Source organism: Dunckerocampus dactyliophorus, chromosome 2, assembly GCF_027744805.1.
Source record: "Dunckerocampus dactyliophorus isolate RoL2022-P2 chromosome 2, RoL_Ddac_1.1, whole genome shotgun sequence".
Classification (NCBI taxonomy): Eukaryota; Metazoa; Chordata; class Actinopteri; order Syngnathiformes; family Syngnathidae; genus Dunckerocampus; species Dunckerocampus dactyliophorus.
In genome coordinates, this window is record NC_072820.1 from 18,999,024 (window position 1) to 19,020,581 (window position 21,558).

The following is a 21,558-nucleotide window of genomic DNA, read 5'->3' on the forward strand; positions in this document are numbered from 1 at the left end:
CCAAGTGCGTAACGTCATCCTTTCGACGTCACGTAGGCTCTATGACGAAGGTGCTGAAAAGCTTTGATGTTTTCCATTTCCAAACAAGCAAACTGAGGAGCTGCATCTCGAATACGAATATGATTATTGTTTCTCCTGATGTGTAATTAATTATGGTTCAGGAAGTAACAGACTAGAGTGAAACACATATAATTGGTGTAATTATTCATATTCTCTTCTATTTCATCTTGTTTACATACTCTTTAGCTACGCAATCTAATGAGATCAATATCCAAAATGCCTTTAGAAAAATAATCATTTTAGTCTAAAATTCTATGATGTCTATATCTTTTATATTGACAGCAGTTTCTAGTATACCATATTTAATGCAGCTAATAGGTTAAAGGTCACACTGTGGTCAAAGGTTGGCACTGTTTGAGGTCATCATCAGAAATGTAAAGTTGCTATTCCTGCACCCGATGACTATATGCCCCATCCATCACTACTTCTACAGGCAATGAAGTGGATGCTCTCACCATCTGTGATTACATCTTGGTCCCTTCTCTTCCCCAGACCCTTCCCCAATATCCCCCACTCAGACTCCAATCACAGTTGATGATGTGCCCTTATGTCTTTTCTCTCTCTTCTCTTGTTTTTATTGTCTGACATCCTTCTAACCATGTTCTTTCCCATGACCTCACTACTCGTGGGAGCGGCCAAAGGGGTTGGGTGCAGAGTGAGCTGGGTGGTGGCTGAAGGCGGGAGCGTTGGTGGTCCGATTCTCGGTTGCAGAAGCTAGCTCTCGGCATGTGGAATGTCACCTCTCTGGTGGGGAAGGAGCCTGAGCTGGTGCGTGAGGTGGAGTTCTGGCTAGATATAGTCGGACTCACCTCGACGCACAGCAATGTCTCTAGAACTAGTACTCTTGAGAGGGGTTGGTTTTTATTCCACTGTGGCGTTGCACGGGCATGGGTGGCAATTCTTGTTGCCCCCTGGCTCAGGGCCTGTGCGTTGAAGTTTAACCCGATGAACGAGAGGGTTGTTTCCCTTCGCCTTAGGGTGGGGGGACAGGTCCTGACTGTTGTTTGTGCTTATGCGCCGAACAGCAGTTCAGAATACCCGCCCTTTTTGGAGTCCTGAGAGGGAGTACTGGAGAGTGCTGACATCAGTGTTGACATCCATTATTTTTAGGGTTTTGTCATGTTTTGCATAAATGTTGATTCTGAACTGTGCCATACGTTTTGGAGGTTTGGCATTGTCTTAACTTTATCACCAAGCCACTTGATTTATACTCATTATATTTGGCTGAGCGCCAACTTTGCAAGCATTGGCAATGGCCAGAGAAAGTTAGTTATTAATACTCTAAACGTTGCTTGCAGAAATGTAAGCCAGGTGTATTGGTGACTACGTTTTGGAAGATAAGGGGTTAAGTGGGTGTCTTTCTTCATTAATAATCGTATTGTGGCGACCACAACTCATAAGACACCTCATACGTAGAATAGAACTGTGTTGACAATTTAGTGACATATAGACAAACAACCACTCACATTCACATTCATAGAGTCGCCAATTAACTTAACATGCATGTTTTTGGAATGTGGGAGGAAACCGGAGTACCCGGAGAAAACCCACGCACGCACGGGGAGAACATGCAAACTCCACACAGAAATGCCCAGAGGAGAATCGAACCCAGGTCTTCCCGATCTCCAGGCTGTTACTGTGTTGGCCAACATGCTAACCACTAGAATATAACATATCTTTAAAAAAAAAAGTTCTGTTTGGCAGTTTATAGCAGCTTAGTCATCCATGATTGTTTAATTTGTTAGATTGTTTGAACTGTATGATTGTTTTGCAAGAACAGCTTTGCTTTACAACAGGGGCCAGTACTACAAAGCAGGGTTTCTCCTTATCCTGGATGAGTTTAAGGATTAAGTCTGCATATGCCATACTGTACCACGAAGCTGGTTCACTTCAGGATACCACCATGGTATCTACGGTAATTTATACGCTGGCAAGATAAGAGCCAAAAACAGCACAGTCCACTGACCAATAAGAGATCAAATCCTAAAAAAGCCCCGCCTACCTACCAATCAGTTGTCTCTAAAAAATGATGACCGGCGATTCAGCACAGATAGAGTAATTCAGGCTTTAAAAGCGACCCTCCGCGACCCTAAAGAGGAGAAGTGGTATAGAAAATGGATGGGTGGATGTTATATTTAAAGAGAAATGTTAGTTATGTACAACACTCACAATGCTTTGTAGTTTAATGTAATTAAACAGGTAATACATTCAAGATTCAAGAGTTTTATTGTCATATGCACAGTAAAACAGGTAGTTCTGCTATGCAATGAAATTCTTGTTCTGTTCATTCTCCCCAAAAAGAAAGAAAACAAAACAAAATGAATAAGAACATAAGAAACATTATTAATATTGTAATTGCCTAATAAAACCTCCCATTTCCACGTGCGATTGTAATGTACACATGTCTAGTGTTTACTTTTTCAGTGACGTTTCCGAGCAAAAAGACGTGTGCGTACTCTGGGCGGAACGTCGCCACATATTGACGTGATGACGTCAGACCCCATGTTTGAGTCGCGGCTCATATTAGCTAGTGACTAGCTAGTGGCTAAAGCGGCACAAACGTGAGTGATTTTAGTGGAGTTTACGTGTTTATCGGGAGAAAATCTTGGGTGATTAAGCTGCTCATGTCTGCTAGCTAGCCTACGAGTTAACTGTGCTGTGGAGACGTTTGGTGAGTAGCTCAGATCAAACTACTTGGATGCAGCATTTGTGTCAATGGGCCCCATTAGCATTGACGCTAGCTAACAGGACAAAACAAGCAAAACAAAAAGCTCACGAGGTTCATTGTGTAGGACCGCAACAAGATAGTATGCACCCGCTCCGCAAACATTTGACTGTTTTAGTCGTTAGCAGCACTCTTTTACTCGCTGTTAGTTTGGTATCAAAGTTAGTCGCTCATGCTAACACGGCTAGCTAGCTAATGAGGCGCTCTGTGACCAGAAGGAATGTCGACGTGCTGTTGTACACAAACATCCATGTCAACATCTGTATTTATAGTGTCTGTAAGGTCATTGGTACAGCAAAACATACAGTTTAAGCATTGTCCAATAATAATTTTGCATACGGCTTATGCCGTTCGGGCTTTCAGGAGCAGTGTTTTGACGAGGTGTTGACCACATCTAGGTCTAGTTTGGTGCTAGCAAAGTTGCTTTCAGTCACACGTGCCACAAAACATCTCTCTTCTGCAGATCTAGCCAGTCGACATGGCGACGGACGTCAGCTCACCGCAGCGGTTTTTCCACATGCCGCGCTTCCAGCATCAGGCGCCGCGGCAGGTGTTCTACAAGCGACCCGATTTCGCTCAGCAGCAAGCCATGCAGCAGCTCACCTTCGATGGAAAACGCATGAGGAAGGCCGTCAACCGCAAAACCATCGATTACAACCCGTCTGTCATCAGATACCTGCAGGTAACTTCACTTTTTAATGTCTTCAAACCGCACCATCTCCCATTTTGCTCAGATTTCAAAACTATAGATAATAATAACTCCAGGGTTCCAGGGTCAAACTGTGGCTATCAAAAGCTCAACTAAGTGTACTGATAAGTCACATTTGGTATCATAATGGCACTGGTGCTGACATAAACGTTAGTAACAGGACCGAAAAACTAAGTAACTTTTGGTGCCTGATTTTGGTGCTAATTTATAGTTACTGTTAATTAATGTGTACTATTAATTTAGTGGCACTGAAATGAGGAAATGAAAAATGAGGTATATTTACCGCTGAGTCAACTTTCCTGAAGATGTTGTGCTTGACATTAGCATTTCACCTGCACAGCCGTTGGTGAGCATCTAGCTAAAATACTCAGGACCAAGCAATGCAGACTCAGCCACCTGCAACAAGTGCTTGAAGGTGATATTGTGTCAGTAACTTCAGTTTGCTCAATTAATATGCGGCTGTCTTAGCCAAAAAGGTTGTCAAACCCTCGTCTGTGGTTATGGCAACATAACTATAATATGACCCTGGACATGCCTGAGTCAGCCCTGACTAAGTTTTGGCAAAAAGCGAGTTTTCAGTTTTTTGAGTTGAGTTTTCAGTTTTGTGCACCCTGGTTGTACAGGAGAGGACCCTGATAGCTGAAGACGCTTCTTCCCAATCTACTTTTTAGAATTCTTGGAATCAAAAGTAAATGTAAGCTTTGGGAGCCTAGCGTTCTACTAGTTTGATAAGGCACCGAAAGCTGTTAAAGATGCATTGGTGCCTGGCCATGGAGTGCTTTGTATGTGAGCAGGGGAATTTTAAACTCAATTCTAAATGTTATAGGAAGCCAGTGCAGTGATGCTAGTGTAGGGAAATATAATCTCTTATAACTTACAATATATATTTCCACAACACCTTTGTGTTGTCGGTAATGTTTTAGTATGTTTTTAAATTACATCTCCTTCGGTTCCTTGTGGTTACCTCCGAGGCATAGAAAAGAAATTGCCACTGTGATACAAAAATTCTGGTACATAGTGAAATATTTTTAATTGTTGGATTACATGTCAATAACATCTAAATTGTTGTGTATGGATATTCCATTCTTATTTTACTAAATAAAGTATGATTTAAGGATTTTGGTTTGTTAATGTTTTTTTCACATACTTTTTATGTTATCTACCATATAGAGGTTGATTATGTTACTGTGTACTTATCACTGACTAATGAAATGCACACGTATAATTCTTTGGCAATTTTGATTTAATCAGGAATACAAAAATTGAGTTTTGGTTTTAAAATACTGTTTGATACTACTCTGCCCACCGGGAAGCATTCAAACGTCATGTCAAATATTGAAAGTGTCTTCTTTGAGAACATGCTAACAACACTTGTTCAACAATTTATATTGCATCCATATGCAATAATATTGGCTTTATTTATCTTCTGTATCTTTCATTTGTCTTCTTGTAAACAACCCCACTCCCTCTGGTTTCGTCTTATTTGCTTGTGAATTATGTTGTAAAGAGCGCCGTCATCACACTACACAAAGACTGGTGCAAGTTTGCTCCGATGAAAGCTCAGTCAAAGTGTGTTTTTAGTGCATGTAAACATACTGACTGTTTCAAAAATACAGATTTTGCAGCACTATCGGATAATATGTAAAAGATACCCAACCTTAGACATCACATCATCTTCTTGTTCCTGTCCATCTCTTTGGACTGGTTTGTCAAGTGGTCACCATCTGCCACCTCTCTTTGCTCACAGAATCGTCAGTGGCAACGAGATCATCGTGACCTGCGAGCCATCCAACCTGATGCTGGATGCTACAATGATGTGAGTGAATTCTGCACTTTTCTGTCCCACTGATTTAGGTGGGTTGGTTGGGATAGGTGGGGATGGGTGGTGTGTGTGTGTGTGTGTGGGGGGGGGGGGGGGGGGGGGGGGTGTCAGAGAGTCACCTCTGTTGTGTTCTGATTGCGTGCGTGCGTGCGTGTGTGTGTGTGTAGTTCTTTTATTGTCACCATTTACTAGTACTGGTTTAAGACAGACCTGTCATGAAAACCTGGTTAGAGTTGTTTACAATGCACGTTAATGTGTGTCCTGATAACATTTATAAAGAAATCCAATTGATGCCTACAGTTATCTCCCACAGTTGGTTCCTCCCATTGGAATGATGAACAATCCAATGAACGCTGTCACCACAAAGTTTGTGCGCACGTCCACCAACAAAGTCAAATGTCCCGTCTTTGTTATCCGGGTGAGTTGCTGTGTGTCACTTTCTATTTGAAATTCATCCAACTTTTTGTGTGATCTATGACATTATTGATTATTGTGTGTGTGTGTTTCCAGTGGACTCCTGAGGGGCGTCGCCTAGTCACTGGAGCATCCAGCGGCGAGTTTACGCTGTGGAATGGACTGACTTTCAACTTTGAGACCATTTTACAGGTGAACACGTGTGTCTTTGTGGTAGAATCCATGTCAGTTGAACATATAAAGATGTAAAGAGGAAGTGGTGTGCTTTACACTGTGATGCTCTTTAAATGATACTTGTTGTAGCTGTTGCCACGTCCATGTGACGGCATGGTAACATGTGTCCTCTGCCCTCCCCCTCATGCCGCAGGCCCATGACAGTCCAGTGCGTGCCATGACGTGGTCCCACAACGACATGTGGATGCTGACGGCGGACCATGGCGGCTATGTGAAGTACTGGCAGTCCAACATGAACAACGTGAAGATGTTCCAGGCTCACAAGGAGGCCGTTAGAGAAGCCAGGTTTATACCCAATCTCAACCTTTCTGTAGTTTTGTCTACTCTCTGCATACTGGCCACCTTGCAGTACCAGGCTGCGGCCTTGCAGGGGCGCTGGTTGCTTGATGACAGATGTACGTGTGTGCTGTTGCAACACTGCACTGATGTGTTGTTGATTTGTGTCCTAATAAAGTCATCTAGAATGGATTAAAGTGCTTTGGCCAGGCCATGTGGCTGCATGATGACTTGCAATAAACCAATAAAGGCCCAGGCTTTCACTCTCAACCAATAAATTTCCATCAAGGATCAATAAAGGTGGAGAAGAAAGACAAGCAGCACTATTAGGTGTTAAATGGAATTTTGGACGGTGACTCTTTAAAAGCATGGGAGACTTCCTGTTTGAAGCCCAGAGCCTACATTTGCCATCATGCACACCAGTTAGATTGCCACCGAGCTGTGAGTGTATATCACTCCCAGCAGAGAAAACTAGCTCTTCCTCACCACAATGACCTTCCTTAGCGTGTTATGTCGTCTAAACTGAGTGACACTCAACTTTTTTTCTGAGTAAATTGAGTGTACTTGATATTGTTTCATGCCATCACAAGTTGTGTGATCCCTGCCTTTGACTGCAGTGACCAAAATGTTAGTGCTGAGATGTCACAGTCGTTGCATATAATTAATTTGAAAGAAATTCCATAATTTTCACTTGAAAAAGCAACAAATGCCCAAAATAAGATTTTGAATGAGGTCTATGTAGGATTTCATGTGTCCAGTACATAATAACGTCTTATTGTTTATTTATTTAATTCCTCTGTGAATAATATCTGAATGTTAATGACAAATTTATAAGGACAGTGTGTCTTTGTGGTGATGATCCCAACAAGGATTGTTGGGCTTTGTTTGAGTTTTTTTTTTTATTGGAAAAAAAACACTGATTATCCACTTAATGATGCAGTTGTTTTATTATGGGGGAACGTACAAAAATAGTTGTACAAATTAACAGAAAAAGTATGAATATGAGGTGATTTATAGTTGGCGTCCAGCAGGGGGTGCTAGTTATCGTGTAAGTCAAACGTTCACTTTGTCACACAACTTTATCTTTTGTTTGATTATTTATTGATTGATTGGCAGCTTTACTTCACCGGTCATTTTTCACACAATTGTAAATATAGCTGAGTAAACACGACGTTTGACTATGAGTTGAGTTTAAAGAAAAAGTTCAATGGCATAGAAAGTTGTTAGAACATGGACACTTTGTCACTGTTCCCACTGGTCTCCAAGGACCTTCTGTGCTGTGGCTGGAATGCCGGGGTTGAGGACATAGTCTTTTCTCAGGTTGACTTATGACTTCCTGTGTGTCCTCTCTAGTTTCTCACCCACTGATAGTAAATTTGCCACATGCTCCGATGACGGAACTGTTCGGATTTGGGACTTCCAGCGCTGCCATGAGGAGCGCATCCTTCGAGGTAGGACCGTTCACTAGCCACGCCCCCTTTGACCTTTTTAAGTATTTCCACCTTTGTGCTAATGAGCGAGCTAATCTTGTGCAGCGCAATGAACAAAACAAAAACAGGTTTCATTTGTCTACATGTATGCATGAACTAACCGCATGTGTGTGTGTGTATGTGTAGGTCATGGTGCTGATGTGAAGTGTGTGGACTGGCATCCCACTAAAGGTCTGGTGGTGTCTGGCAGCAAAGACAGTCAGCAGCCAATCAAATTCTGGGACCCAAAGTCTGGACAGAGTCTGGCAACACTGTGAGTCTAAATCGTACGTGGGACATTGGCAGGGACCTCCATATGTCATCAGTGAGTGCCTGACATTTTACCCATACATGTTCCCAGACATGCCCACAAGAACACGGTGATGGAGGTCAAGTGGAACACAAACGGAAACTGGCTGCTGACCGCCTCACGTGACCACCTTTGTAAACTGTTTGACATCCGAAACCTGAAGGAGGAGCTGCAGGTGTTCCGAGGGCACAAGAAGGAAGCCACAGGTGAACACCACAACACGTGACGCTACACAGATGTGACACCATGTCCTGACTCTTTCCTATTCCTCAGCGGTGGCTTGGCATCCCATCCATGAAGGCCTGTTTGCGAGTGGAGGTTCTGATGGTTCGTTGCTCTTCTGGCACACAGGGTAGGAACAACACAGGAGAATTGAGTGATGCTTTTATTAGGAAGGTTTGAGCATGTGTGCAAATAAGGTGTTGGGTGTTGTCAGAGTGGAGAAGGAGGTGGGAGGCATGGAGATGGCTCACGAGGGAATGATCTGGAGTCTGGCGTGGCACCCGCTGGGTCACATCCTGTGCTCTGGATCGAATGACCACACCAGGTAACACCGTGTGTGTGTAACATGTCTGCAACATACTTACTGCACATATAGTGTAGTTGGAAAAAACAAATCCTCCATGTTTGTGATTAACAGTAAATTCTGGACAAGGAATCGTCCTGGTGACAAGATGAGGGACCGTTATAACCTCAACCTGCTACCTGGAATGTCAGAAGATGGCGTGGAGTACGGTGAGTCACATGACAACTTACTTAAATGGCAGTAATTACCTGGACTACTCAATTGTTAATTAAATGATAAATGGTCTTTCACTTCTATAGAGGTGTATTAAACAAGGTTTCCCAAAAAAATATATACGCTAGTTTAGTCTAGATGCCATCATTCATTTCAAAGGGTTTAATATGCGCATATATATATATATATACATATATATGTGTGTGTGTGTGTGTGTGTGTGTGTGTGTGTGTATATATATATATATGTGTGTATATATGTATATATATATATATATATGTGTGTGTGTGTATATATGTGTATATATATATATGTGTGTATATATGTATATATATATATATATGTGTGTGTGTATATATGTATGTATATATATATATATATGTGTGTGTGTGTGTGTATATATATATATCTATATATATATATATATATATATGTATGTATGTATGTATGTATGTATATGTGTGTGTTTCAGAGTGGCCTTTTATTGTGGGCAGTCTAAGGCACACCTGTGCACTAATCATGGTGTCTAATCAGCATCTTGATATGGCACTGTGAGGTGGGATGGATTATCTCAGCAAAGGAGAAGTGCTCACTATCACAGATTTAGACAGATTTGTGAACAATATTTGAGAGAAATGGTGATATTGTGTATGTGGAAAAAGTTTTAGATCTTCGAGTTCATCTCATAAAAAATGGGAGCAAAAACAAAAGTGTTGCATTTATATTTTTGTTGAGTGTGTATACTGTATGTATGTACATATGTATTTATGTGGGTGCGTACATAAAAGTGTCTGTGATGACAGATGATTTGGAGCCAAACAGCGTGGCCGCCATCCCTGGAATGGGCATCCCCGAACAGCTGAAGGCCGCCATGGAGCAGGAGCAGAGCCGTAAGTCCACTTCCTGATTGTAGGCCAGGTGACATCAGTCTTGCATGGCGCATTTTCAAATGTAAAAGTGACATTTTAACACAGATGTGCTTTTATTGATCAACATTTAACTTGATTTAGAAAGTGATTGTGGAAGTTGTGTGGTGTGCAGATAAAGAGGCATCTTCAGAGGAGATGTCTATCCCAGGATTGGACTGGGGTATGGACGAGGTCATGGGCAAGGACAACAAGAAGGTCCCTCAGAAAAAAGTCCCCTACGCCAAACCCATCCCAGCCCAATTCCAACAGGTGAGTGCTCACTCAGCTTTTAACAATGCACACCTGTCAGGATTCCTAAAGTGGGTCCACCTTGCACTGCACTGCAGGCCTGGGCCGAGAATAAAGTTCCCATGATGCCCCCTGCTGGAGATGGGCCCAAAGAGCGCAACGTGGAGAAATTGGATATGAAGAAGAAAACTCAGGCGGAGATTGAGCAGGAGATGGCAGCTCTCCAGTACACAAATCCCATGCTTTTGGAGGTGAGTGCATGTTGGTGGGGTGTCTGAAGGGTATCAGTTTGGTCATATGCTGATTGGCTGCTGTTATTGCTTGTTGGAGTAGCAGCTGAAGATAGACCGCATGATGAGTACGGAGGGGAACATGCAAGGCAAAGGCCCTGTTGGCCCCTTTTCTGGTCAACAGAACTTCCCTCGTCCTCAGCAGATGCCCAACAGCATGGGGCCCCCCATGGGCCCTGGAGGCATGCAACCTTCTTTCATGCCCCCTGGTCAGATGGGGACACCCTCTGGGCCCCCTCAGGGCATGATGGGACCTATGGATATGCAGAGACATCCTGCACCCCCCAGGAACATGGGCCCCCAAGGACCTCACAGTATGGGTTCTGGACCCAGAGGAATGCAGGGTCCCCATGGTGGGATGATGGGGCCCCCCTCTAGAGGAATGGGTCCTCGAGACCTACAGGGGGCTCCGCCTCAGGGGGGCATGATGCCACCTCAAGGAAGTATGATTGGACCTCAGGGGGGGATGATAGGGCCCCCTTCCAGGACACAAGGCAACATGCCAAACAACTATGGAATGGGAAACATACAGGGTCCCCCAGGAGGGATGCACGGGCCTCCAGGGAACATGCAGGGCCCCCCATACATGCAGCACCAGGTAAGTCAACGTGTATATAGACATTATACACATTGACTTGGTTCTCCTCCTGACTTGTGACTTGCCATGGTCCTCACAGGGTCAGACCTCAGCCCCTCCCATGCATGGCAGGGGCCAGCAAGGCCCCAACAACAAAGGTGAGTCTGATTCCAGAGTCAAAGAAGCATCAAAGGAAGAACACGGTCATGGTGTCTCTTTTGTCCTAGCAGACCCCCGGGGGCCATCACCAAACCACCACATGGGACCTCCGGACCGTCAAGGTGGGGGGCCCGACCAGGGGCATTACTGGGGGGACAAGCAGCAGGGCCGACATGGGGCACAGGACTTTGATGTGGGCCAAGACTTTCATGGCCGAGGAGAGGAGGGATGGAGACACGGACACGCCTACCAGGGAGGCGGGGGGCATCGGGTTGGTGGTGGTCATCGAGGAGGCAGCGGAGGGAACTGGGGCACTGATGACAGGCCCCCTCGAGACTCAGGGGAGTTCCGAGGACGACGAGATGACAGGTGAGCTTGACTTGTTGCTTCTTTGACTGGGGACACAAGCACTCAAAAACTCTCATGCTTCAGGTTCAGAGGTGGTCCAGGTCGACCCGGAGGTCGAGGTTACCCCGATGAGTATGGAGGCCAGGAGGAGGTCTTTGACAACCCTGAAGACGTGAGAAGCTGGGACACTGGAGGTCGGGGCAGGCCACGAGGCGGAGGCCCCCCCAGGGGAGGAGGTACAGTCCCACTTAGCTGAGAGTCACATGACTTGGCCACGCCCACACCACAACCTCCATGTCAATGAAACATATTTAATGTCCTCAGGTCATGACGGCTACCGTGATGGACCCCAGATGCATGACGGGACATCCCCTGCAGGCCGTGAACGCTCTTTATCCCTTCAGGGGATGGACATGGCGTCTCTGCCTCCACGAAAAAGGCCGTGGCAGGACGGCCCGGGGACTGCAGACCCTCGAGAGAGAGATTCGCCGGCTTCCGACACAGGTAACTTTTGTTTACGTTTACACAATACATTTAGAATGGTGCTCTTGACTGAGAAATACATACACAGCTGAGAATCATGTCATTTAATTCCATCATAAATCACTCATTAATAATGTTGATAATAACGATCAATAATGATAACCATAGATAGCAATCTTATAAAGACTGTGTTGACGTAGGCTATGCCTTGTTCCCCCGCTAGGGCGACCTCTTCAGAGGGATGATAACAGTTACGGTCCACCAGGGAGGGGTGGACGGGGCGGCTGGGCTCCAGCACTCAGGAGAGGAGGCCCCCCACCCAGAGGTGTGATGAGGGGCGGTAGCCGAGGTCGGTAGTCATGGACTCCCCCCTCCTTCATGGTCCAACAAAGGACTCTTATGTGACTGTCAATGTGCTGCTGTGAAATCAGCTGACTGAAGGCAGGTCATGTGACACTGATCATGTGACTGGTCAAACCTATCTTGAGCTATCAGTCAGTCTCCTCTTTCCTTGTTGCTTTTTGTAATAAATGTTTTCATGACGTAATAAACATTCACACTTCTGGAAGCACAAATGTCAACTATCGAAAAAGTCCAATATCCACTGCTGGTTGTGCACAAATCAACTCTGAGCCGCTGTGACGTCATATCGGTATCGTTTTGCCGCTCACGGTCCTTTTGATGGCGGACGCTGCCATCCCTCCCACGAAGCGAATGCCGGCGCTACCTCCGGGCAGCAGCGTCACCAGGTAGCAGACGATGGCGGTGACCTGCACGGCGGCTCCGAGCGCTGTCAGAGCAGTGCTGTGGAGGCTCAGCGCGGCGTACAAAGTCTCTCCAAGGGCGCACAAGTAGACTGCAGCCCCGGGTGAAGTAGGCACACTGGCGGCCAGCTTGCTGGGTCCGCGGAGCATCGCGGCGGCCAAGATGGCGAAAAGCGAACCGAGCGACCAGAGCAGCGCGAATTTGCGCGCGTAGAGCAGCAGCAAAGGCGCGTAGAAGACCGACAGACAGAAACACAGCGCCGACAATGCCGCGCACATCCCGAAGATCACCAGCCGCTGGCTTCGGCTCATGCCGGGAAGGCAGGGGTCCGGCTCGGCAGACCACGGCCAACTGCCGCTCTGCGCCGCAGCGGTACTACCGCGGCTTCCCGACCAAGTACTTGACCACCGGCCGAACCAACTCCCAGGGACCGGCTCCGGGTCGTCTAGGTCCACCGTGGTACTGGAGCGAGATTGGGAGATTGTCTTGGCGGTACCGCCGCCCTTAGACTGGGCCAAATACTCCTGCAGCTGCCGGTTCAACTCCGCCATGACGCGTCTAGACAAGCAGGAAAGCTAACTTGCTAACGTCTTCCGCTCAGCTTCTTTTTCGTGGAATCTTTTACAAGGTTAAAGACATTCTGTTTGGCGACTTCCAGCGGATGGAAGAAACATTACAGCTCCTTTCTCAAATCATTTATCACAGCTTTTCATTTATCGTATTTTTTGTTGACATGCATGCAACAGCGATGAAAGTGGAGTTTTAGTGTAAACTGGAATTTATACCTAAATTATATTTAAATGCAGTGGTGGGCAGCACATTGTGTACCTGGGCCTTCAGTGGAGACTTACCTGGCCAGATTTTATTTCGGCAGAAAGCTAAATTAATTCATTTTGAGTTGCTACAATGACATTTTGGCAAAATGGACCAGTGTGCTGCATCATTTTTTCACTTTCATTTTTGGGGTGTCTTTGATTCCCCCCCTCTATAGGGTGATCATTTTCATTTCTATCAAATTATGTGGCATCAGTTTGTTACTAATACATCACCCCCTTTCTATCAGGAAAGATATTCAACATCATTTTTCCCCCAGTTTAGATCTGATGTGTTTTCGAAGTGTTCCTTTAATTTTTTTGAGCAGTGTATTTAATATGTAAATAAGAACGTGCAGTAGTTTGACTTAAATGTTTGAATAGCTCTGTATTCCTCAGTATTCTTTCAGGAATTGGGGAAAGCGGTAAAGAAAATGGATGGTTAGATTTCACATGTCTGTTAAAAAACAAAATTGTGGGGTTCACAAAAACATTTAAGTCTCTTCCAAAATGTTTTGCTATGACTGTACATCTTTTAAATAGCTTCTAATTGCGTCGCATTCCAGTACTTTGTACTGTGACGTTCCGTACAGGAAGTGACGCTACGAACCGAGGCGGGGTTTTCCGACAGAGTTCGGCAGAACTCGGCTCTTGTCGGTTTGCTGGCATCCCGCCCTCCGCAGCCGAGCAAGAGCAGAAGAATCGGCGCGGTTGAACAGCTCGGAACCAAACGGAAGGCTTAGAGTGCACCTCGTGGGATTCACAAACCAGAACGGAAAGGTTGTTCGCTTTCAATGAATGAGCTCGCGTGAAACAGAACCATGTACCAGGTCCAGGTGAGATCATCATCACATGACTTTATCGATGTTTGCTTTAATCGATCACTTGATTCGCTGATCAGCTGATAATAGGCCACGCCTCCCGTGCGTGGGAGGAGTCACAGTTCATGACGTTAGTGATGAAATCATTGAGCCTACTTCCTGTTTGGTGTCATTACTTCCTGTCGCTGTCTGCATTGCTTTTTGGGGCGCGGGGCCCCCGGACAAGGTCAAGAAAATACGTGAAGACAGATTCAAGATTCAAGAGTTTTATTGTCAAATGCATAGTAAAACGGATGGGTGGTGTCCATGTGTCTAGGGGAAAGGGCAACGTGTCGTTGCCATGGTGCTGATGGAGCGTCCTGCTAAAAAGAGGTCTGCAGAAGGAGTCCCCCTCCTCGCCGGGACAACCAAGGTTGGCATGACAACAGCATCGTTTAACGTCCTCCTCTTTCATTTTCTGCACTGAAGGTGGATTAGCAAATAGCATGATTCCTCTGCTCATCACTCAGATGATTAACATGTACAAAAACACATTAGCTTGACTGGATGCCAGTCCTCATTGTCCACATGTCTGTCCATATGTCACTCACTTCCCCCACACCAGTCAGCTGGGAAAGGCTTCAGCTCACCTTTGACCCTGTCAAGGATAAGCAAAAGAACATGAAGAAGAAGAAAATGATGAGCAACACACACTTTTATGTCTCCGTCCTCTGTTGTCTTTGCTGTTTTCGTTTTGCTGACTTTATTGTCTCGCCACACAAAATCGTCTATGTTGAAGATTTTTGTCTCCATGTGGACAGACTTTGAAGCACTTGTGTGTCACGAGCAAGGTGACCTGCGTCTTTGTCGGCCTTCTCAACTTTAGACCATCAGGAATCATCTAAACTTCCATCCAGGAGCTCCAGAGATGAAACATTTGGCAAACATTCACAGTTTTGTTTTGATGATTGAAGCCCCGTCCTCATGACCAGTCAGCCACTTCATCCAGGCTCACAGGGACATCTAAACATCCTTTTGAAAGTCAACTAGTGCACTGACCCAAGAAGATTCACAGTGAAGTTTGGTTATTGTTCCACTTGGTTGCAAGCTCTGAAGTGCTAGCTTGTCTGGGAATGTCGTTGATGTGATTCTACTTCTTACTTCCAGTTGGTCGCTGAGCATCAAGAGAGCCGACCGCTGCTGAGTCCCTCCATTGATGACTTCCTGTCGGAGAGCTGCGGTGACTCCACCTCTGTGTGCCCCCTATCCTCCGACACCTCAGGTAAGTTTTGAGTCCTTGTTAGTGGGTTAGCCTATGTTATGTGACCAGTCGCTGTGAAATGATGGCGTGCAGGATTAGAACTGGCAGAGTGTCATATGCTCATGTCCACAGTTGTGGATCTCAGCGAAGGTGAGGACGGAGGCGGGAATGACAAGAGGAGCCCATTGAGGAGGGTCGAAAGCGCCGAACCAATCCGGTTGGAGGCAGATCATCCTCCTGCTTGTTACGGAACACCGGAAAAGACTTCAGCGGACTCCGGTAACTTTTTACTGGAGGAGAGCTTGTGATGTGACTTATTGGAACAGGTCAGGAAGTATTTGAAGGAGTCCCAGACAGGAAGTAATCCAATCACGGCTTTCAGTTCGCTGGCCCGTGACAAACAACCCTTTTAGTCAGATCACGGTAAAACATTCCGCTTCAGCACTTCCTAATCTGCTGTCTTTTCAGTGTTGGACACGTGGCATGAGTCCAACACGTACCTGGATGACGACGGGAGGGGGTGTGAGACACGAGGCCGTTCCTGCCATACGTCTGGCGAATTGCTGTGGTAAAACACGTGACTTTCATCTAAACCGTAGCACCTGCAAACAAAGATGCTACTTTAGTTATACAGGCTAATAAGCTAACACACAGATTGTCTCGTCTTCCCGTCTTCATTTAAAAGCGACCCTCACATGAAGAAGTTGTTGGATGCTCGCAGTTTGGATGATTTGGACTTAGAGTCGTCCAGACAGGTCGTATGACATGATACAAGCCGGTTGCCTGGGCAACAAGACTACAATAGTCCATAACTGTGAGTAGTTTAGAGAACCTAGGACAAAGCAGTTTGGCTTTGTGTGTACAGGACAGCGGCACATCCATGTGTCGTAGACGGACTCGCTCCATGTTGGCCAAAAGTGAGTCGCTGGAGGACGAGTTTGTGAGAGCCAAGGCTGCTGTGGAGGTACACACACACGCACATACCATCACATCTTGTGAGCACGTTGTCAGTTAGTTAGAAAACATGCACCACTGATGATGTACTTCCTGTCACCTTTATCGCCTCACCACGTCTCCCCTGTGAATGTGTGTGTGGGTGTGTGTGTGCGCGTGCACGCATGTTTCAGTCGGACACACAATTCTGGGACAAGATGCAGGCCGAGTGGGAGGAGCTTGCTCGGAGGAACTGGCTGGAGGAGACACAGGGTCAGAGGTTGACTCTGTCCACCACCTCACCTGTGGGAGAGGTACAGTGCCAGTAAACAATGTCTGACGTCACCATGGCGACACGTATCTGTAGGCCTGTCATTGGGTCATGTGACAGCCATCTGTCCTGAGTTCAAGTCTTTTAGTGGGACGTTTTAGGTTAAGGTCTGTAGTAACAGTGGGATGTTTCAGTGGTGTGGTGTGTTCAGGGTCTGCCGTAAGAGTGGGACATTTCAGTGCTGTGGTGAGTGCAGGGTCTGTAGTAACACAGGGACATTTCAGTGTTTTGGTGAGTTCAAGGTCTGTAGTAACAGCGAGAAATTTCCATGCTGGGGTGAATTCAAAGTCTGTAGTGGGACAGTTGGACATTTCGTGTGTAGATTGTCAGTCATCCAGATCATGGGAATCCGCTAAGGTTCAATCAAGACAATTGGACTCTTCTTGTTTGTTGAAGACGTTTCACCTTAAATCCAAAAGGCTTCCTCGGAGTGGGATGTTTCAAGTGCTGTGGTGGGTTCAGGATCTGAAGTAAGATTGGGACATTTAAATGTTATGGCAAGTTTGTGATGTGCAGAAACAGTGGACATTTCACAAATAGTAAAAGCATGCCACTACTTCTCTGTCAGGCTTACAGTTTTAGTGCTAACAATCCATACAAAGACCACGGCGCCGCCTTTGCTGAAGCTCAGGAGAAAGTTGTTGAGGGAGATTTGAATGACGCCGTTCTTTTGCTGGAGGCGGCCATCTTGCAGGACCCGTTGGACTCCGAGGTGAGCTGATCGGGGTCTTCTGAATGCGCACATCCTCTCTGTGTTTGACTTGACCTTTGACCTTGCCCCCCATCAGGCATGGCAGGTTCTGGGAACAACTCAGGCCGAGAACGAGAACGAACAGGCCGCCATTGCATCGCTGCAGAGGTGGGTCTACAGTCTGTACGATAACCCCTCCCACCCAGCTCCTCAGGCCAGCTAATGGAGCGCCCTCTCCCTGCAGGTGTCTGGAGCTCCGCCCCGACAACCTTCAGGCGCTTATGGCAGTGGCGGTAAGCTTCACCAACAGCGGCCTGCAACGCCACGCCTGCGGCGCCCTCTACCAATGGTTGAGACACAACCCTCGCTATGCCCACCTCATCCATCCCTCAGCAGCAACCAGGTGAGAGCATCATGTCATGTGACCTCAGCAAATAGCATGCTTACCATCAAAAAAGTGTCCGTCCATTCACTGACGTGAACATTACAGGCATGCATTACGAGAACATGTCTGTCTATTCACACACACTCCTCACGCAAACATGCATGTCCATTTACATACATTCATCATGTAAGCTTCTGTCCATTCGTATATGCGTCATGTAAACATGTCTGTCCATTCACAGACACACATCAGGTAAATGTCTTCCCATTCACATACACGTATCACGTAAACGTGTCTGTCCATTCACAGAAACGCAGCACGTAAGCATCTGACCATCCTCATATCATGTAAATGTGTCTTTCTATTCACATACATATTGTGTGTTTGTGTGTGTGTGTGTGTGTGTGTGTGTGTGTGTGTGTGTGTGTGCATGCGTGCTTGCAGTCCTTCGCTGCAAGACGTGTTGCTTGTCTTCCAGGAGGCAGTTGAGTTGAACGTGGACTGTGTGGATCCAGACCTGCAGACAGGACTCGGCGTTCTGTTCAATCTGAGTTGTGACTTCAACAAGGCGGTGGAGGCATTCAGTGAGGCGCTGTCCGTCACGCCTCAGGTGACATCAGCACACACATACCGTCAGAACACATCAAAACCTAATGTTTTTTTTGCTCGGCAGGACTATCTGCTGTGGAACCGTCTTGGTGCTACGCTGGCCAATGGGAATCGGAGTGAGGAGGCGGTGGAGGCGTACACGAGAGCTCTAGAGCTGCAGCCCGGTTTCATCCGTTCTCGGTACAACCTGGGCATTAGCTACATCAACCTGGGGGCCCACAGGTACCAACCCTTCAAAACTGTACAGGATGATAAACTCCTGACAAGTTTCGATGATTCATGTGGTACTGGTATGGCCGCAGGGAGGCGATCACTAACTTCCTGATCGCGTTGAACCAGCAAAGACGAAGCCAGAGCTGCAGTCAGAACCAGATGTCGGCCAATATCTGGGCCGCCTTACGGATCGCCGTCTCCATGATGGATCAACCCGAATTTTTCCAGGCCGCCGATGTTGAGGACTTAGACCAGCTTATGGTGGCGTTCCACGTGGAAGACGTGTGACAATGTCCCGATGCTGGGACATTGGCAAAGCAGGTTCTGGATGAGCTGGAGGTTGGACCAAAGATGACACAATACAACACAAGCCAACCCGAAAAGTCCTGATAAAACACACACTGTCAACCAACAGAGCATACACCTTGATGTCACACCTCTAAGAGACACGCCCACTGTGATGTCACTCTGAGACATGCCCACCATGATGTCACAGCTCAGACAGTAAGGAGCTTTTTAAGGGCAGTTTGTCACATGACCAAACAAGTTTACGAGAAGGCAGAACAATGTGTTTGATGTTTGATATGATGACACATGACCAGGGATGTCATGTTTTTGTTTCACTTTCTTCCAAGCAAAGCCATACAAGTGGCACCTCCTGCAGGTCGACAAGAGAGCGGCTTCAGTCATCATGACTCAGTTTGACCCACGGGTTACAGACCTGCCAATGTGTATGCATTTTTACTCATATTCATAAACTAATAAAATACTCATTAAAAATACTCATATAATCAACTCATGCACATTTTAAGGTTGGCAGGTCTGTAGGTGGCGCCAAGCTGTAACAGCAGCTCAGCAGCTCTTGGTTGAGTGCCCTCAGGTGTGTTATTTTTCACAAAGTGAGCATGAAGTGCAATATTTATACTTTGAATTGTTTTAAAATAATTTGTTTTGGAAATATTATTCTGTTCAATCTAGCTGATTGACTTTATTTAGAATAACCCCCATGCACACATATACACCTTCTAATGTTGCTTTTTGAACTCTGGCAATAATTAATAATCACCGATTAAACTACACAAACTGCTGCTGTTGATTCTTTGCTCAAATTGACGGCCTCTGGTGGCAGGTGGCAGTTTTGCACATCTAGAGACTGACATTTTTGCCCATTCTTCCTTGCAAAACATCTTCAGCTCAGTAAGGTTAAATGGAGAGCGTTTGTGAACAGCAGTTTTCAGATCATTCCACCGATTCAAGTGTGGATGTTGACTTGGCCATTCTAACACCTGGATATGTTTAGGATCATTGTCTTGTTGGAAGGTAAACCTCCGTCCCAGTCTAAGGTTTTTTGCAGACTCCAACAGGTTTTCTTCCAAAATGGCCTTGTATTTGGCTCCGTCCATCTTTCCGACAATTGTAACCATCTTCCCTGTCTCTGCTGAAGAAAAACAGCTCCAGACCATGATGCTGCCACCACCATGTTTGACAGTGGGGATGGTGTGTTCAGGTTGATGTGCAGTGATACTTTTACACCAAACATAACATTTTTCATTTTGCCCGAAAAGCTCAATTTTGGTTTCATCTGACCACAGCACCTTCTTCCACATATTTGGTGTGTCCCCCAGACGGCTCATGGCAAACTTCAATAGGGACTTTTTATGGATTTATTTGAGAAATGGCTTTCTTCTTGCCACTCTTCCAGAAAAGCCAGATTTGTGCAGTGTGCGACTGACTAATAGTTGTCCTATGGACAGATTCCCCCACCTCAGTAGTAGATCTCTACAGTTCATCCAGAGTGATCATGGGCCTCTTGGCTGCATCTTTGATCAGTGCTCTCCTTGTTTGGGCTGAAAGTTTATAGGGACGGCCAGGTCTTGGTAGGTTTGCAGTGGTCTGATCCTCTTTCCATTTCAATATGATTGGTTGAACAGTGCTCCGTGAGATGTTTAAAGCTTGTGAAATCTTTTTATATCCTAATCCCGCTATGAACCTCTCCACAACAGTATCTTGGACCTGCCTGGTGTGTTCCTTGGTCTTCATGATGCCGTTTGCGCTTCAAACAGACCTATCACAGAGCAGGTGCATTTATACTGAGACTTGAGTACACACAGGTGGGCTCTATTTATCATCATCAGTCATTTCGGTCAACATTGGACCATTCAGAAATCCTCAGGGAAATTCTGGAGTGAGTTGACTCTGCTTCTTCCTACTCCTTTTGGGCATACAGAACTGTGAATTGTACTGTGATGTATTCTAATGTAACTTGTATGCATGTTCAAAATAAATTAAACCATTACCATTACCCGTTTCCTCAATCCGAGGGAGGTGGGGACAGTATAAAGATGATTCTAAGCTGAAAGCGGGCAGACATCTTTGGAAAGAGCCATGAGAAGTTGAGATGTCTCCTTTTTCTGGATGGCCGCCTGAAATTTTATCTTTTCATTTCTATCAATCACACAGTAAAATAAATCAAAGATGATTCATCTGAAATCAGATTCTTGGTGAGTTTTGTTTTGACAATGAAATGACACAGCTCTAGCTGGCGCCCCAAGCAGTGGCCTGCCTTGTCTGGTGTCAAGCAACACCCCTGCACACAATGAAAGAGCGCTCCATGTGCATTAGTTGGGGCATTACCCTGGTTTGTACCATTATTACTGTAGACATTAAAAAAAAAGCTTACCACTTCCACACGGCATGGGAGGAGAAGTTTTTTCACTCTATCATGTCGGACATGCCATGCCTACATGCAGTGTCAAGTCTCATCAATGTAACATTACTGCCACCTAGTGACCAGAATACGACATATGACTCGTCTTTCAATACTTTTGACAAACAATAGGGCATAGTCAATCATGAAACAATGATCATTTATTAATTAATTATTTTTTTAAAAGCCCGTTATAGAGTGAGGGGCCAATGTTTGAACCGTGAAGTGGCGAGGGATTACTATATTTACTTTTTAAAAATAATTTGCCCAACACTGGTA

General features: G+C 45.7%; 3 protein-coding genes across 6 annotated transcripts; 2 read left to right on the forward strand and 1 right to left on the reverse strand.

Annotated features, from left to right (window-relative positions):
- The first annotated feature begins 2,538 nt into the window (after positions 1–2,538).
- Positions 2,539–12,317, forward strand: wdr33 (WD repeat domain 33). Of its 2 annotated transcripts, none has more exons than XM_054768129.1 (21): positions 2,539–2,621; positions 3,249–3,467; positions 5,242–5,310; positions 5,630–5,734; positions 5,827–5,922; positions 6,098–6,249; positions 7,594–7,691; positions 7,857–7,983; positions 8,071–8,225; positions 8,293–8,371; positions 8,456–8,566; positions 8,660–8,754; positions 9,562–9,648; positions 9,800–9,936; positions 10,014–10,166; positions 10,249–10,803; positions 10,883–10,940; positions 11,013–11,310; positions 11,374–11,525; positions 11,614–11,793; positions 11,996–12,317. In XM_054768129.1, the coding sequence occupies exons 2-21, from the start codon at positions 3,264–3,266 to the stop codon at positions 12,127–12,129; spliced, it is 3,045 nt and encodes a 1,014-aa protein (XP_054624104.1). In that variant the 5' UTR covers positions 2,539–2,621; positions 3,249–3,263; the 3' UTR covers positions 12,130–12,317. The 2 variants fall into 2 exon arrangements, with proteins under 2 accessions (XP_054624104.1, XP_054624103.1); XM_054768128.1 differs by having other exon boundaries at positions 2,552–2,731.
- On the reverse strand, positions 11,614–13,149 carry sft2d3 (SFT2 domain containing 3). Its single transcript, XM_054768134.1, has one exon. The coding sequence runs from the start codon at positions 13,086–13,088 to the stop codon at positions 12,417–12,419; it is 672 nt and encodes a 223-aa protein (XP_054624109.1). The 5' UTR covers positions 13,089–13,149; the 3' UTR covers positions 11,614–12,416.
- On the forward strand, positions 12,487–20,991 carry pex5lb (peroxisomal biogenesis factor 5-like b). Of its 3 annotated transcripts, none has more exons than XM_054768131.1 (14): positions 12,487–14,185; positions 14,487–14,582; positions 15,317–15,431; positions 15,543–15,689; positions 15,879–15,978; positions 16,096–16,165; positions 16,276–16,374; positions 16,538–16,657; positions 17,243–17,386; positions 17,463–17,533; positions 17,610–17,768; positions 18,195–18,360; positions 18,424–18,581; positions 18,662–20,991. In XM_054768131.1, the coding sequence occupies exons 1-14, from the start codon at positions 14,171–14,173 to the stop codon at positions 18,858–18,860; spliced, it is 1,659 nt and encodes a 552-aa protein (XP_054624106.1). In that variant the 5' UTR covers positions 12,487–14,170; the 3' UTR covers positions 18,861–20,991. The 3 variants fall into 3 exon arrangements, with proteins under 3 accessions (XP_054624106.1, XP_054624108.1, XP_054624107.1); XM_054768132.1 differs by lacking the exon at positions 12,487–14,185 and adding an exon at positions 14,195–14,396; XM_054768133.1 differs by lacking the exon at positions 14,487–14,582.
- Positions 20,992–21,558: the final 567 nt, after the last annotated feature.